The sequence below is a fragment of the Channa argus genome, chromosome 7, assembly GCF_033026475.1.
Source record: "Channa argus isolate prfri chromosome 7, Channa argus male v1.0, whole genome shotgun sequence".
NCBI lineage: Eukaryota > Metazoa > Chordata > Actinopteri > Anabantiformes > Channidae > Channa > Channa argus.
The window spans coordinates 23,905,140-23,920,031 of NC_090203.1; the positions used below are offsets into that span (position 1 = coordinate 23,905,140).

The 14,892-nt window shown below is 38.9% G+C and overlaps 1 protein-coding gene across 1 annotated transcript in view; it reads right to left on the reverse strand.

The window, feature by feature from the left end:
• tsnare1 (T-SNARE Domain Containing 1) overlaps positions 1-14,892 on the reverse strand; it is a 153,865-nt gene that overhangs the window by 77,066 nt on the left and 61,907 nt on the right. Inside the window, exons 3-4 of the mRNA XM_067511473.1 lie at positions 12,910-12,987; positions 11,963-12,032 (exon numbers count right to left, since the gene is read on the reverse strand). Coding sequence (XP_067367574.1) covers positions 11,963-12,032; positions 12,910-12,987 — 148 coding nt within the window. The remainder of the gene's footprint in view (positions 1-11,962; positions 12,033-12,909; positions 12,988-14,892) is intronic.

The window sequence follows — 14,892 nt, forward strand, 5'->3', positions numbered from 1 at the left end:
CCTATTTTGAAAAAGAAAAACGTATAACCGGTCAGTTGTAAACGTCCATTACAGACCAACTTTCGGAGTCAATTTTGACCTTCTCTGCATTTCACAGTGGTTTCACTGTGCAACGATTAATACAGTACATTGCAGGTGCACTCACTTTGTGTTTAGCTCTTAAATAAGTGAATCTGGCAAATCAAGCTAAATTGCCAGCTTGTTCACAGTCTGTCTGATTGTCTGAGTGCTTGTGATGACAACATGTTCCAGGATCACAATAATTCTAAGTGCTAGAACAGTTGCCCAAGCTACAAAAATAAAAACAAGGTTGAGATAAAACTCTTTGTGCCTTTGAAGAATAAAGCCAAAGCCACACACTATAATGATTAAGCCCCAGCATTTATTATAATAGGTACGTTTACCTGTTTAAGCGCCATTTAAATCTTTCCCTACTGCCTTTATTGATGCACATTCTGAGAAAAACAGGAAATCACTAACTGTAAACAAAGCATGGTAAGGAAGTTGTGACCTTTCCCTCACCCCCAACCAAAAAAAGGAACCATTTAAAGACACAAAAAAGTAACAAAAGTATAGAGTGCTCTCTCAGCTGCTTAGACTGCTCTTAGGTTTAAATGGTTGAAATTCCATTTGACCCGCAGAGTAACAGAGTGGTAAGAGCTGTCTGATAGAGGTGAGGAGTCTAACACTTCCAAATCCTCTCTGTTCTTTCATGTTTTTTTCTTGGAAAGATCCACTGAGGTGAAAGGCCTAAGGTTGCGGCGATATCCGTAACTCTACGGTACGTCGGCTAGAATTGCGGGTTAAGACAGTTATATCTATGCAGGTCAGGTCATATTGGGCTTACATTCCCCTCAGTCTGCTTCACTACCCCCTCTCCAAAGGCCAATTCCCATCTTCCAGACTTGATACTATAACTGGCTGCCCCACAGAGATAGGAAGACTAGCTACACAAACACACTAGTGCCACGGCATACTCAAATACTGATCTACACGTAGCTGGTGGCAGGGAGAGCAGACAGACCATGGTGCACTGTGGGCGAAAGGAACATCTCCGGAACATCTCCGGAAAATCCGGTAAATCATAGTTGAAAATCATCAGTAATCGTAGCTGTGAGCAGGGGTTCAAAAGAGTTGAAGAGTGAGTAGATGGGATAGAGGTTTATTTTGCTGATCAAAATTAACGTTACTATAAGGAAATAATTAAATTGGATGGCGGCCAGAGCCCTTGCTCTGTCCAAAGTCAGAACAGACTTTTATGTAAAGTGGTTTTACACTTATAATCTAAACAGGATTTATGACTTTAAATAGACAGAATGTCGTCTTATTTCACTGTTATACGATAGTAGTGAATTTGTACTGTATTTACATAAACTTCTTTAAAGGTAACGTTTAATTCAACTCAATTCAGCTTTTATTCTCAAACAATTGTCCCCAGTTTGTTTAGCATTCAGGTAAAAACACTTATATTAATGTATAAGAAATAACCTTTTTGTAAAACACAGAACCATCAACCACCATCAACTTTTAAGGCAAAGTTGTGTAAAAGTTCAAACATGATTCTGTGCATCTAAGAAATGCGATGGCATAAAAAATGCAGGAATTTCTCACTCTGCTGGAATTCACTTTGGCAACCTGCATTTCGTCTCAGCGGGTAGAAGTTTAAATACTCCAAGACGAAATACCACAAGTCTTTAAAATGACTCTTGTGTAAAGAATATTTGGCAAATCAGGCAGTTTAATGCCAGTGATCTAACACTTCTTTTCACCCATAGACAGATTCCGGTAGAATGACCACTGAAAGGTCAAGTAAATAATTTTATGTTACAATGGTACTTGTCAAGGGGTGGGATGCATTATGCAACAAGTAAACAGTCAGATCTTAAAGGTAATATGTTGGAAGCAGGAAAAAAAGGACTTGACATGGTCATGGGAGCTCAAAGCTCATTTATGTTTGTGTCCAGTGAGGGTAGCTCACCTGGTCAAATACCTCAGAAGAGAAACTGTAGCACAATGTGCGGAAAAAAATGAATGCTGGCTGTGACTGACAGGAAACTGTAAAGCTCTGAATGTCCTCCCGTCTGTGTACAGGGGTGGGTAACAACTGACTGATCAGTGCCAAAGTTGATCCCCATCATTCACCAAAAGCATCAGAACTAGGCCAAGGGCTGATAAATCATATTTTCTTTTACACTATGTGGACGGCTTGGTGCAAGTGTTCCAACCATGATGCTATAGGCAATGTCCTGCTGGGAAAACCTGGGTACTGGCATTCACATGGATGTTACTTTGACCAGGGCTGCCTACCCATCCACGAAGGCCCCATCTCACAACTTACAGGACTTAGTATCTCTTGGTGCCAAATGACAGAGGACATGTAGTGTATAACATGGTGTATAACATAACATAAACACTTTCCATGTTAGGCTATACAGTGCTATACATCCTTATATGATAGCTCATTACAAAACAGTGTGTGCTTTTTGATTAGGAATGCATTCTGCAAACACAGGTCTTAGCCAGAATGTGGATTCAAACTCAGTCATAAACACACACACACGATCACAACAGAAAGATTAACAAGTGCTAAACCTCAGCCTGATGCGTCATCATTTAGCTGTAAAGCAGCAATAGACGTGCAAGGGATTATTTTGAAATCACAGCCAGCTAATGCTCCATCATGTTACCCACCAAAATTACACAGCAGGGTACAGACTGCATGGCTGGCACTCTGCATTGGGGATCTGGAAGAATGACAAACCTCAGCATGAATGTGCAGCTGTGATGCACCACTTGAAAGTGACAGATTTGTTTTGTTTGTTTGTTTCAGAAACACCTTTAAAGCATGAAAAAATTATCATGACTTTCAAATAGAGAGTCGCCAGTAAAAGGATCCCACTTAACCAGGAAGATGTTACCTTGGTTTGAACAACTTAAAGGAATACTCCAGTGATTTGAAATCACGGATCTTTCCTCCCTAGTACACAGGATTCGACGGGTACATTTCCCATAATGCTTTCTATGGCTTTAGTTTAGAGCGAAAATGTGCATTTATGTTTTTCAGATTTCAAAGCAGTCGGGTCAGTACTTTACATATCATACCATATCTAATGCACTAACCTTCACTGCTTCCCCTTTGAGGTGAAAAACTCTACTAAAAATGATCACTGGTCATCTGACAATGAGGTCAAATCAACTTTTGATCAAGGAGTAGATGCAAGCAAAGGGAATCCTATAAAACATGTCATTTAAAAATAAAGACTGAGCTGTGTTTCAGTGCTGATGAGCTCTGATGGATCATCTATGAGTCAGTGTGAGCCCTGCCCACCACTGACACACTGTTACCAAACAATCAGAGCTCGCCCACTACCAAGGACCCCCGAGAAGACCTCTGCAGTTTGGCTGCGCAGTGATACATCTGCTAGTCACACTCTTCCCCCACAATAAGCTCAAGAGCCAGGCGGCTAGAAACAGCATGCAAAAGATTGGAATTGCTCACACTGTGAATTTCAATCAGTCACCTCTGTTGTGTCTTTCTCCTGCCTGCTTGGTGTTTGGTATTCCTTTGAGGGATGGCTGGCCCCAGTGAAAGAGAACTGAGGAGTCTGGAAGCAGCTGGCCGTAGGGGAGGTGTGAAGGATAAAGGGGGTAGGGTGTGGGAGACACATAGTGTAGTGTGTGTGTGTGTGTGTGTGTGTGTGTGTGTGTGTGTGGAGGGGATTCTGTAATCATAGTTTGACTGTAATCATAGTTTCAGGACTTTACAGGACAGTGTGGAGTGGAGCGTTGGCTTGGATCTGAAGTTGCTTTATGCACACAGCTGATCAGCTCACATAGCAATGTAGAACATTTGTAAAACTCAGCATTGACTCAAAGTACACCTGTTTTGTATGATGACTCCTTGACTGACTCGAATATAAAATCTTTTCTCCATTAGTGTCTATACAGGTACATAGTACACTCATATGTGATTTGACAACCCTTCAAGCCCAACAGATGCAACTATAAAACTTGTATAAGGCTTAAAAAACCTTGGTGGAACATCTCACAACTAATAAGGTTAATTACCAACAGTTCAGTATTGTGAGTGGGTAGAAAAGAGATCTCAGGAGACGTAATGATGGGGTGAGTTTCAACAACTCGTGTTCAATGCCTTGGGCAAAATGTTTGGCCATTTTCATTATCTAGAGTTTAAAACATAATTTAAAGATTTAGAGAAACAATACTGAATGGTTGTGATATTCAGGTTCTCAGCACTGCATTAAAAACCGACAAGAATCTTTAGTGGAAACGAGTGAACACCTTGGAAAACCATTGTTAGCGTACACACAAATATAAGTAAATATTTCCCATGCGAAGAAACAACCATATATAAATAAAATTTAAAAAAATAACTTTTAAATTGGCGTGAGGTGAGGTGGAAAACGGTCCCGCGGACTAACGAGTCCAAATTTAAAATCCTCTTCAAATCACGGATGTCAGGGGCAGAACCAGCATTTATGATGCTGTGGGGGTCTGTTAATGCTGTTAAAGCACCAGGTTTTACACTGTTTCTTTTCCTTTTACACAGGTTTGAAGGCATGTATATGCTGCCATCCAAATGACCTTGTATTCCCCAACACAACGTCCAGCTGCATCATGCACGTATTACAACAGCATGGCTCAGTGGTAAGAGGCTGGGATCTAAACTGATCCTCCTGCAGCCCGGACCTGTCACCCACTGGAAACATTTTTAGGGTTATAAAGTGAAAAGTACAGCACAGGAGGCTCTAAACTGTTTAGCAGCTGAAAGAATTGGAGAATACTAGAATCCTAAAACTCTACAGGGATTTTTTTGAATAGCGCTTCTCTTTGAAAAAAAAACGTTCCAACATTCCTGACAAGCTGACATTTACATTTATAGAGATGTATTTCGAGGGCTTATCGAAAGAGATTTTTAGTGAGAGCAACAGGAAAGTGCAACTCAATTCCCAGATCGCCAACGCCATAAAATTACACTCGGAGACGCAAACGCACATGTATAGCTGCAGTTTAGAAATCCATCTGACATTTAAATGTGCAACTCAAACAGAACATACACCTACTGTTGGTTCACACGTACACGTGGCTATATGAGAGTGGAGCATTAATGTGGGTTTGAGAGGCAGAAATGATGCCTGCTTGTTGTGTAAGAGAGGAGGAGGAAGAGGTGGAGAGGTGCATCCACACAGTTATGATCTGGCCCATAAAGATGGCAGTGACATTTCTACCCGGTTTCTAAGTTGGATTTCACTCTATTCTAAAAATACCTTTATAGATTAGCAATGTCCTTACACAGTGCATTGTTATATGCACAACAGCAATATCGCTTAAATGGTACATGAGACAAAACTTCCAACCATCCATTGTCCAAACCTCTTATCGCGTTTAGAGTCACAAGGGTGCTGAAGCTTACCCTAGCTGTTGCAGGGTGGGAGGCAGAGTACACCGTAGACAGGTCACCTGAATACAGGCCCAAAAGTACAACCTGAATGTAACAAAGGGGAGCTGTGGCAACTGCAACAGAAGTGATCTCACCTACGACTTCCAATTAAAGCTAATTGCATGAACAAAGTCAAAAAAAATAACCTGAGGGCATCACAAAGCCAGAGTCCTGGCCTGGGTTGTGTCTGCTGCAATGGGCCTCCACGTGGACATGCATTGCCTGAACAAAAGAGATGCTAAGCTAAAAAGAATCATCAGTGCAGAATGGCACATCTCTCCACAGATTTGTCCAGGACAATACATAATAAATACATAAAATGAATTCACTGACTTGTGTTGCAGTTGGCTCTAACATATTGTCCGTTCATAATAGTTCATTTCGCCAACCAATTTTATTTATTTATATATTTTTTTATTTAACTGGCTTTATTCTTTCTGGGCTCTGGCTCTGTTCAAAACAATATATAAATAATCTTACTGTAGTTCACTCAACATACCAAATGATTTAAGTCTTTGTGTGGATAATATAATGGACTTAAAATCATAATCTAAGACTCCAATTTTGTCTCACAACACAGTACTACTGCTTTTTGCACAACGGAGCAGATTTAGAAGTGAAATGGTTAAATAATTTAATCAAACATGGTACATACACCACGGTATATAAATAGACAATCTCATTTTGTGTGAAAGTTGGGACTATGTAAGCTAACTACATAAATAGGGTGGTGGGTTCGATTCTATTCTCTACCCTTGCAAAGCTACTGGAGGGGTCAGAAGATATCCAATTCAGTCTACATATGTTTTGTGGTCCTGGATATAGCTTTTGATTTTGTCCTTTGCAAAAATATGGGGCGCCGGGGTCACTGTTGCAAGTGATCCATTTCTCAGCTGTAGAAAGATTTTGTGTCTGTTTTCTCCATGAGAAGTCAAAATTAATTTCCAGTGGGGGCTGGGCCTCAACCAGGGTTGTCACTAAGCCTGCTTGATATTTTCATGGACAAGATCACAAGGCACAATAAGAAGAGAGTAAGTCACTGCGCCAAATTTATAGCTGAGTCTTGTAGTAAGTAGTGAGGACTGATACAGTGGCAATAGTAGTGAAGACATGGTACCAAACCACTGTGATGAAGAGGGGGCTGAGGGACTAGGCAAAGCCCATGGATTATCCAGAACACTGAAGGATTTATAAACTGTATTTGATCTGGCATAGGCACTTTAGGATCCTGCCACAGGAGCTAGAAACTTGGCCGCTGGACCACCTGTTGAACCTACTGCCATCATAAGAACATATTTCAGATCCCACATTATTTACACATCTGGCCCCTGGAATCGTGACATGGTTACCCCAGCATACAATCGATCAGCCACAACATTAAGAATTGAAATGCGTGGCCATGACTTCTTAATGTCTGGGGATGAAATGATTCATGTTCTATTTTAGATGGAATGTATGTGGTTTTGCCAAAGTAAAGTTACATTTGTTAATAATAACTGCTCAGGTTATGGCGTTTATGTTTTGTTTATCAAACCTAATAAGATGCTCTCAAGTACTGCTTGTTTGCCTGTATGCATTCATTGAACTTAGATCAGTTATTTTTAACAAGTGTATATAGCAGAGCCTGTAACAGCAACCTCTCACTCATCAGCCACTGTTTTTTTTTAATTCACCAAAAAGAAAAAAAAGAAGAAACTGTACAAATCAAACAATACAAAACATAACATCATAACAGTGTGAGATACGGCAAATAAAAAAAATTTTTTTTTAATGAAAATCTCTCAAAATGTGTCTTTCCCTCTACCTACATCTACTGTACAATAGTACTAGAGAGTTTGTGTACTACTACTAACTCTACACACAGAATATAATTGGTACTGCAAGACCACCAAATGCTCTCTAATCATTACATGGACATAACATTTCTGCACGTTAACATTTTTTATCAAACTTCTTAATGCGATGACAGACTCACTTCATGGTGGCTTGTCAGAAATAAACATTGACTTATTTAGAGATAATAAATGTTACACCTCATCGACTTTGTTTTTTTTTAACGAGGATGCGAAATTAGCTGCTTTTCAGGCAGCACACACAACAAACTAATGAGCTTTTTTACTGACATTTTCATCTGTCTGATGACACAATATTTTGTTTTCCATCAAAAGAAACACATGCGGAAAAAAACAACAGTTAATGGGCTTCACATTAAGGATTAAGGCGGGAATTTATCACAGACATCATAAAGCAGTCGACAGTAATCATAGAACAAAAAGAGGAAATTAGTCTTTCTTTAAGAAGGTTTTAGCATATCAATCAGTCTAACTTGGTACAGTTCAGTGTATCATTTATTAACTTCCTACTTTAAAAATCTTCTTAGAAATACTATTACTAAATACTAAGTTTCCAACTTGTATTTAAAATAACTTAAATTCTGACATTATATATTTAGTCCAATATTATTTGTTATAACAAAATTATTTAAACATTCACTAGAACTTTCTTATTTATCTGCATCCATGCCACAGTTTTTTTTTTTTATTAAATGGCAAACAATACACATCAATAAGATTTTATTTATTGTTTAAGTGCATTTCCCTGATGATCTCTAAACATCATTTACTTTAACGGAATAAATCGTCTAGTGATGACTGCTGTGATGACTGCTGTGTTTCCTACAGTCATTGCTTTTTTTCCCCTCAGTAGTACAGCAAATACATTCGAACGCTGTAAAAAATGTAAATTAAAAACAAAATGCAATAATGTGCTAAATACGTGGAACTGAGGAATTTGATGGCAGCATTATTTTGTGTGTGTGTGAATGTGGTACTAATTTTGTAATTTCATCATCTACGGTTCATTGTTTCATTAAAAGTTTCAACAACTCCAGAGAATTCTGTCTGGACAAGGCTAATAACAGATATCAGAAGGCTGTGAACTTCAGGACCTCATGCAGCAGTGCATTAAAAAAGACAATCCTAAAAAATACAAATATGTGAGAGGAGTACAAGCAGGTCTCCTCAGTCCCCAAATACAGAGGGTTCTTCAAAGAGGCAGTAGAAGATAGCGGCAAACAGTCCCCTTTTCCAGATTTCTGTAGAATGTTTCTAAATGAGCAAATATTTTTCAATCCAACTGTGACGTTAGTACTGGATGCTCCAGGAGCATAACTGTTTGATGCCCTGTCTAATGGTGTCCAATATTGAGGCTACAGGTAAACTTGGTGCTGGTTTTGGATGGTCCTGGAGCGTCATCTTTTGTGTCTATTGTGTCTTGTTGTACCATCCACTCAACCGTTCACCTCTCCGTGAGACTTATTCACTTAATTGTCTACGTCATTGCTTTAAGCGTCAAATATTGGAGCATCATACGACGATGAAAGCTCAGAGCGTCAATCACAGACACGCGTGCACAGGTGCCCCAAAGCATCAGCATGAAACCCTGAAGGGACTGGAAAGAGCTGTGCTTTTTGACAACTCGGGAAGAAGAACAGACATGAGCAGACCTTTATTTTACAATTATTATGAAAAATTACTCAACTATAATGTAGCTTTGTGCAAGTTTTTTTTTTTTTTTTCAATCCATAAAATACTACAGGAAATACTCAAGATTCTCAAAATTGACAGTCCCCGAGTACATTTGCTTATGTCCACCACTGGTATGATGAGGGGGGGAAATAACGACAAAAACCTCTTTTAATACAATTTCTGCCAGTTATGTTTCACTAGCTCTTGTTAAACTGCAGCTGGTTCCTCTTCTTACTGTAGAGTCTATCTACCATTATAATAGTATAATAGTGTAGCGCTGTTTGTACAAAGAGGGGATCATTCAGTCGGGGGCGCTCTCCTCCAGACACACCCCAGTGTCCTCTGGCATGCTTCACCCAGAGAATCAGTTAATGCCTAATGCGCTAACAAAGACAATGACGCTCAGAGGGTGCCTTCCATTAATCCACTTAGACTTTTTGCCATGTGCATTTCCACGATTACATGGGTGGGTCAAATTCTATTAACCGTGAGATTTGAGTTTTATTTATTTATTTTTTTTCAAACTGCAGAACAACACACAGATGGTGGACACAAACAAGACAGGCGTGTTGCTTCTAGCAGTGGAGTATGCGTGTGACCATGTGCTGTGTGTGAACATGCCTGGTCTTTTTTTTTGTTTGATTGGATGGAGACCAGATACTTGTAGCTGTAATTCTCCATATGGCATTGAAATTAATGACGAAGGGGACAAAGCAGGGAGGCAGAAAGTGTAGGAGAGTGTCAGGAAGGGTGGGGCTCAAATAGGTGATATAACATTCTCTGTTTTATAGTTGTTTTAGACACACAACATCAGCATTTTGCTAAATTCCAACAATCTTTTTTTATTACCTAATTGTCATAATCATCCTCATGAGGGAATTATGCATCTTGATTAAATGTCAAATATGACGGGAGTAAGGGTGGAAATTTCTCATTTTTCTGTTTATATCCAAAGGCTATTTGAACCACTGTGGTGCAAACAAGAAATATTAAAATCAAACTAATAAACCACGTTTATGTTAATAAACCATGTTTCTTCATGACTATTTGGCTCAGACAAATCAGCTGTCAGTCTGACTTTCCTGTCATTCTGGTCAACGTTTCTGCATTAGAGTCTGTATTTGTCCAAGAAAACAATGTCCAAACAATAGTTAGGACCAGCAGTCACCGCAATCAGCTCAACAAGTTTTTTGTTTTCAGTCTGTTACTCTGAATATAAATGTATGCCCATTTATTACAATTCTGTATTTTACTTTGCTCAGTGTGTAATTCATTAAGACTCTAATACTCAGACGACGAGTGCATCACGAGGACATGATTTTAGTAACAGTAATGTGCTTATTTATTCAATAAACTGATTATTTGTATCTGCATTCAGTGGAACTCTGTTAGTAAATTCATTAGTCAAGAATCCAAGACCATACTGATTTGCGTCATTAGCTCCAATAGTAACGATGTAAATTATGTAAATATAACATAGCCCCATATTTATACCCAATCACAGGAATGTTCAGTCTTAGGGAAATAAACGAGTGAAAAAAATATTACTACAAGACATCACACTCTTCTCAACTCAAAGCGGATATTATTTATAGTAGGAAACAACAGATCTTAAAATAAACACATTTCTTACTAACTAGAAATGTTTGTTATCTTTTTCACTGACGCGTACAGTTTACATTGATCATAAAAAAAACTTAGGACTTATTGGGTTCGTATTAATGTATTTTTGTGTATTTCATGACACTTGAATTTTTATATTTGGTTGTGTTTTCTGTCGCGGTTGTTTTTTTTTTCCCTAAATGCTGCACCGTTATTTGCCCGTGTCATATGTTGAAGTGCATTGAACTGTCAGGGCCTACGTACGATCGAAATTCATTTTGCTAGGTCCAGGCACACCCTTAGTTGAGCATAGACACCGAGCAAATCGGCAATTGGCTGGACGATATTATAAAGAAAATGGAACTGTACAGTCCTGTGCAATTGAAGTTGCAGATATACAGTGTAGTCACTTATTTATGTAGCTTCTCTTTAAACCCAGCCACAGTCAGAGGTGCCCACTTTATTCAAACATTATTTCAATCAATAGACCCTCCAAGCAAAACAAGAGCTTGGTCAATAGACATTCACAAAGAAAATGATGGCTCAGCCAGCATATCGTCATCAACAAAAATTGAGGCTGTCTTTCACTCTGTGTGGTATTTTCTTTGTGTCACTGAAGCACGAAAGGACATTTACTTTTGGAAAACCATTTTTTAAGTCCTTTTTTATTTAAAAAAAAAAAAATCCATAAAGATGATAATAACCAAATTTAAATAAAAACAAACAAATTCTTTGTCAGATTTGGATAATGTATTTGTTAAACACTTTCAAAATATGTCCGTCGGTGTTAAAGTCAACATCAACGGGAAAAAAAAGAGAAACGGTTGCAACTGCAAAAACAACAAAAAATTCAGTTAATGAGCTCCAAAAGATTAAAATCCTGAATTACTAGGAAGCCTCCTGACTGTTTTCTGGAACAATCTTTCCAAACACAGAGAGCTGCTGAATAACACAAAGCATCACACTGGTTGTAATTTGCATCAGTCGGAGGCACTCGATGTGTTGTTTGCAACCAGCATCAATACTGCTGAAAGAAAATGGGAAGTTAAAAATAAAAGCAGCCAAGCATTGTCAGTAAGTTTCCAAGGCGATCATAAAAAATGTTCGATAGAATTGATGACATGCCAGCCAACGCAGTGGGATGTAATGCATTTTAAACAGATGCAATCATCTTAGATTGGCCACTTTGTCATCAGTGTTGAATCTGGTAATTGCTGGCAGCTCAACTAAAAAAGAATAATCAATATGAGTAGGGTGATGAAACAAAGAGAAAATATGCATTTTTCAAGGATGCATAGATAAATGTAACCCTTTCACTAAGCTGGATGACGAGTTCAGATAGTGTGTGTGTGTGTGTGTGTGTGTTACTTACAGAGTCTGTCGTAGCTCTGCTGTATCTCTAGATGTCCCTAGTGATTGAAGATTCTTCTCTAGTGTGACAACTGGGGAATAATTGAACAATGCAAACATTAAGTCTTTGTGTTGAACTCAAACACACAGCCACACACACAAACACACACACACACTCATGCAGTGCAGCTGTAGCGAGAATTTCCCTATTCATTCTTTTACATTGCAACTGAACGCAACATAATATAACACATTGTTTATTTATTTGAAAATGGTGAAATAATTTTCCAAAATGAATCTATTTTCAACAGTCTCCTAAAATAAATCCCACTAAAATAACACTGCACTGCCTCTATTTACACATAATGTCCATCAACCTGCAACTTGGATTAAGGAGAGTAACAGATTTTTTACTTATTTATCCTGAACCATTTATACTATTTATAGTAAAATGACCTTTACCTAAATTGACTGCACATTTTTATCTTGACACCAAACCCAAAGTGCAGAACAGACAACTTCAACTCCTGAGTGATCATAGTTAAACCAATCAGTTTTTCCTCTAACTTAACCATGTGCTGTCAGAGTCTAAAGCTATTCAGAAGGTTTAATGATGCTGTAGTCAAACAAACTGGATGTTGTTCAACAAAATCAGATATTTCAGGCAGTATTTCAAAACCACTCACTCCTTACTTTTGAAAACCAGGAGGGCCTCTGGCATCACTCTGGTCCACACCAAATCTCTTAGTTTCCTGTTCTCCCATTTCCATTTTATATTTAGTCATCCAGCAGACACTTTGGTTTACATACACGTGGTTTACACACACACACACACACACACACACACACACACACACACACACACACACACACACACACAGGAGCAACTAGAGGCTTCAGTTTCATTCAGGACAGATACGCACATGCATACAGCACAAGATAAGTTTTGACCATGAATTGTCTTTTTACCATTGGCGTTGATCTGGAAGATATTGGAGGAGGTCTCCTGAAACACATCTTGCAGTTCTGATGGGCTGACCTGTGTGGCTTTGGAGAAAAACATAGTATCAGCAGAGAGTCACCTCATGTATTTCCATCCTTAATGACGCATTTTACACTTTTTCACATATTAAAATGCGTCTAACAGCTCCAAATGCACATGCAAACAACCACAACCGAGATGGATTGTGACCAGATAACTAAAACCACTTGCTGGGGTGTGCCGAGGTGCTTCTGGCCATTGAGCTTTTGTGGTGTAAATGTGTTTGATGCCTCCCTGTTTCAGAAAACACATCATTGCCAGACATGGTGGTTGTTTTGGTGAGAATGTGCCAAGAGTCTTTTTTTCCTGCCAGATCAATGACCTGCAAATACCCTTATAAAAACTGTCTAAACTGATGTCAATCAATATAACTGCACGAGAGACCTTACCAGCCCTCGTATGACAAAAAAAAAATACCAATTCAGGCTTCTTGATCATAAAACATCTCTCACCTCCTGATGACATATTCTGGAGAATTTTTCCAGTATCTTCCAGCTGTATTTTGTGTTTTCGTCTTAAGCTGGGGACACACCCAAGGACTGGCAAAGACTGTCAAAGAGTGGGCATTAAAATCACACAATATCACAGATTTCTGGTGTCTGACAGTCTGGAAGTAGCACACACGTGATGACTGAGTAAACTGGGGGAAACACACTTAACAACTAGTTGGGAACGACTGGACATTCTGGACATAGGAAAACCCCCACATCCCAAGAGAGCAGGATATTCAAGGATGCTTTTTTTGCCAAAACAAATACGGCAGCAATCTGGAAATTGGACTTTGTAAAAGACGAAATGATTAAAAAAAGCACCAACATCACAGATGGCCAGGACAATGTGGACTATAGATCTTACGGAGGGAAATGAAGGTAAAATAAACTGGCAGACATTGGGTCTTAAGACTAAAGACTAGAATTTTTACACAGCGCACACTTAACGATTGACTCTGCCAACTGTTGGTCCCGACTGAGCCGGACTGGCACTGACCAGAACCAACTAGGTCCAACCAGTCGTCACCGCCGAATCACATGCATAATCGACCCAACAGTCGATCAAGTCCGTGGCGACCTAAAATTCAGTTGAATTATTTTATATGCATGCAATTTTTTTAAAATAACACTGTTGACATTAGATTTTTGTTCTTGAAAAACAGCCACGAATGGCACCTCATTTTATTCAGCCTTTCAGTCATGGTGGTTTTTGATGCTGAGGGTATATGTTTTAAGCTTTTCTTTATTTAAATCAAAGAATCATGGCCTTAAACACATCAATCCGAACTGTGGTTACTTTGTATCTTTATCTGCATTGTTATTCTAATGAATACATGTGAAAAATTGGACTACAAAGGCTATGAGAACCTTTAATGTAGATTCTAACTGCAGCGATGATGATAGACTAGACAGAGAAAATGGTATGGCACTAAGCCACAGACTTGCAGAAGGAGTGGTGAGGCGGCTGTATAAGTTATGTGGGCAGGTCATTTTCCTTGTTTAAAAGCACATGTCATCTGAAACGACAGGGAGGATTAATGGCCTGGAGCCATTACAGCAGGCTGGGATCAGCATCACGGCCTGTATGAGCGGCATGCTCAAACCATCTTGGCACTGTTTTCTCAAACACAGCACCCACAATATCTGCTTTTTTTTTTTTTTTCTGACATGGTCAAAAGTAAAGCAGTATAGATAAAATGCTAATGCTTTTGCAAATAAAAGATTGAATGGTGGCTAATCGAAAAGCATACAGAGAAATAGAGGGACACAGACAAATAGAGGTGGTGTCAGAGACAATGAAACAACTATGCTGTGGGCAGTGTGTAAGCAGCAGGAAAAGATAGATACTGTACATCACAAGCCATTAAATCTACTCACTGAACTATACCGGCAAATCGTCCAGGTAATAACATGATTGCA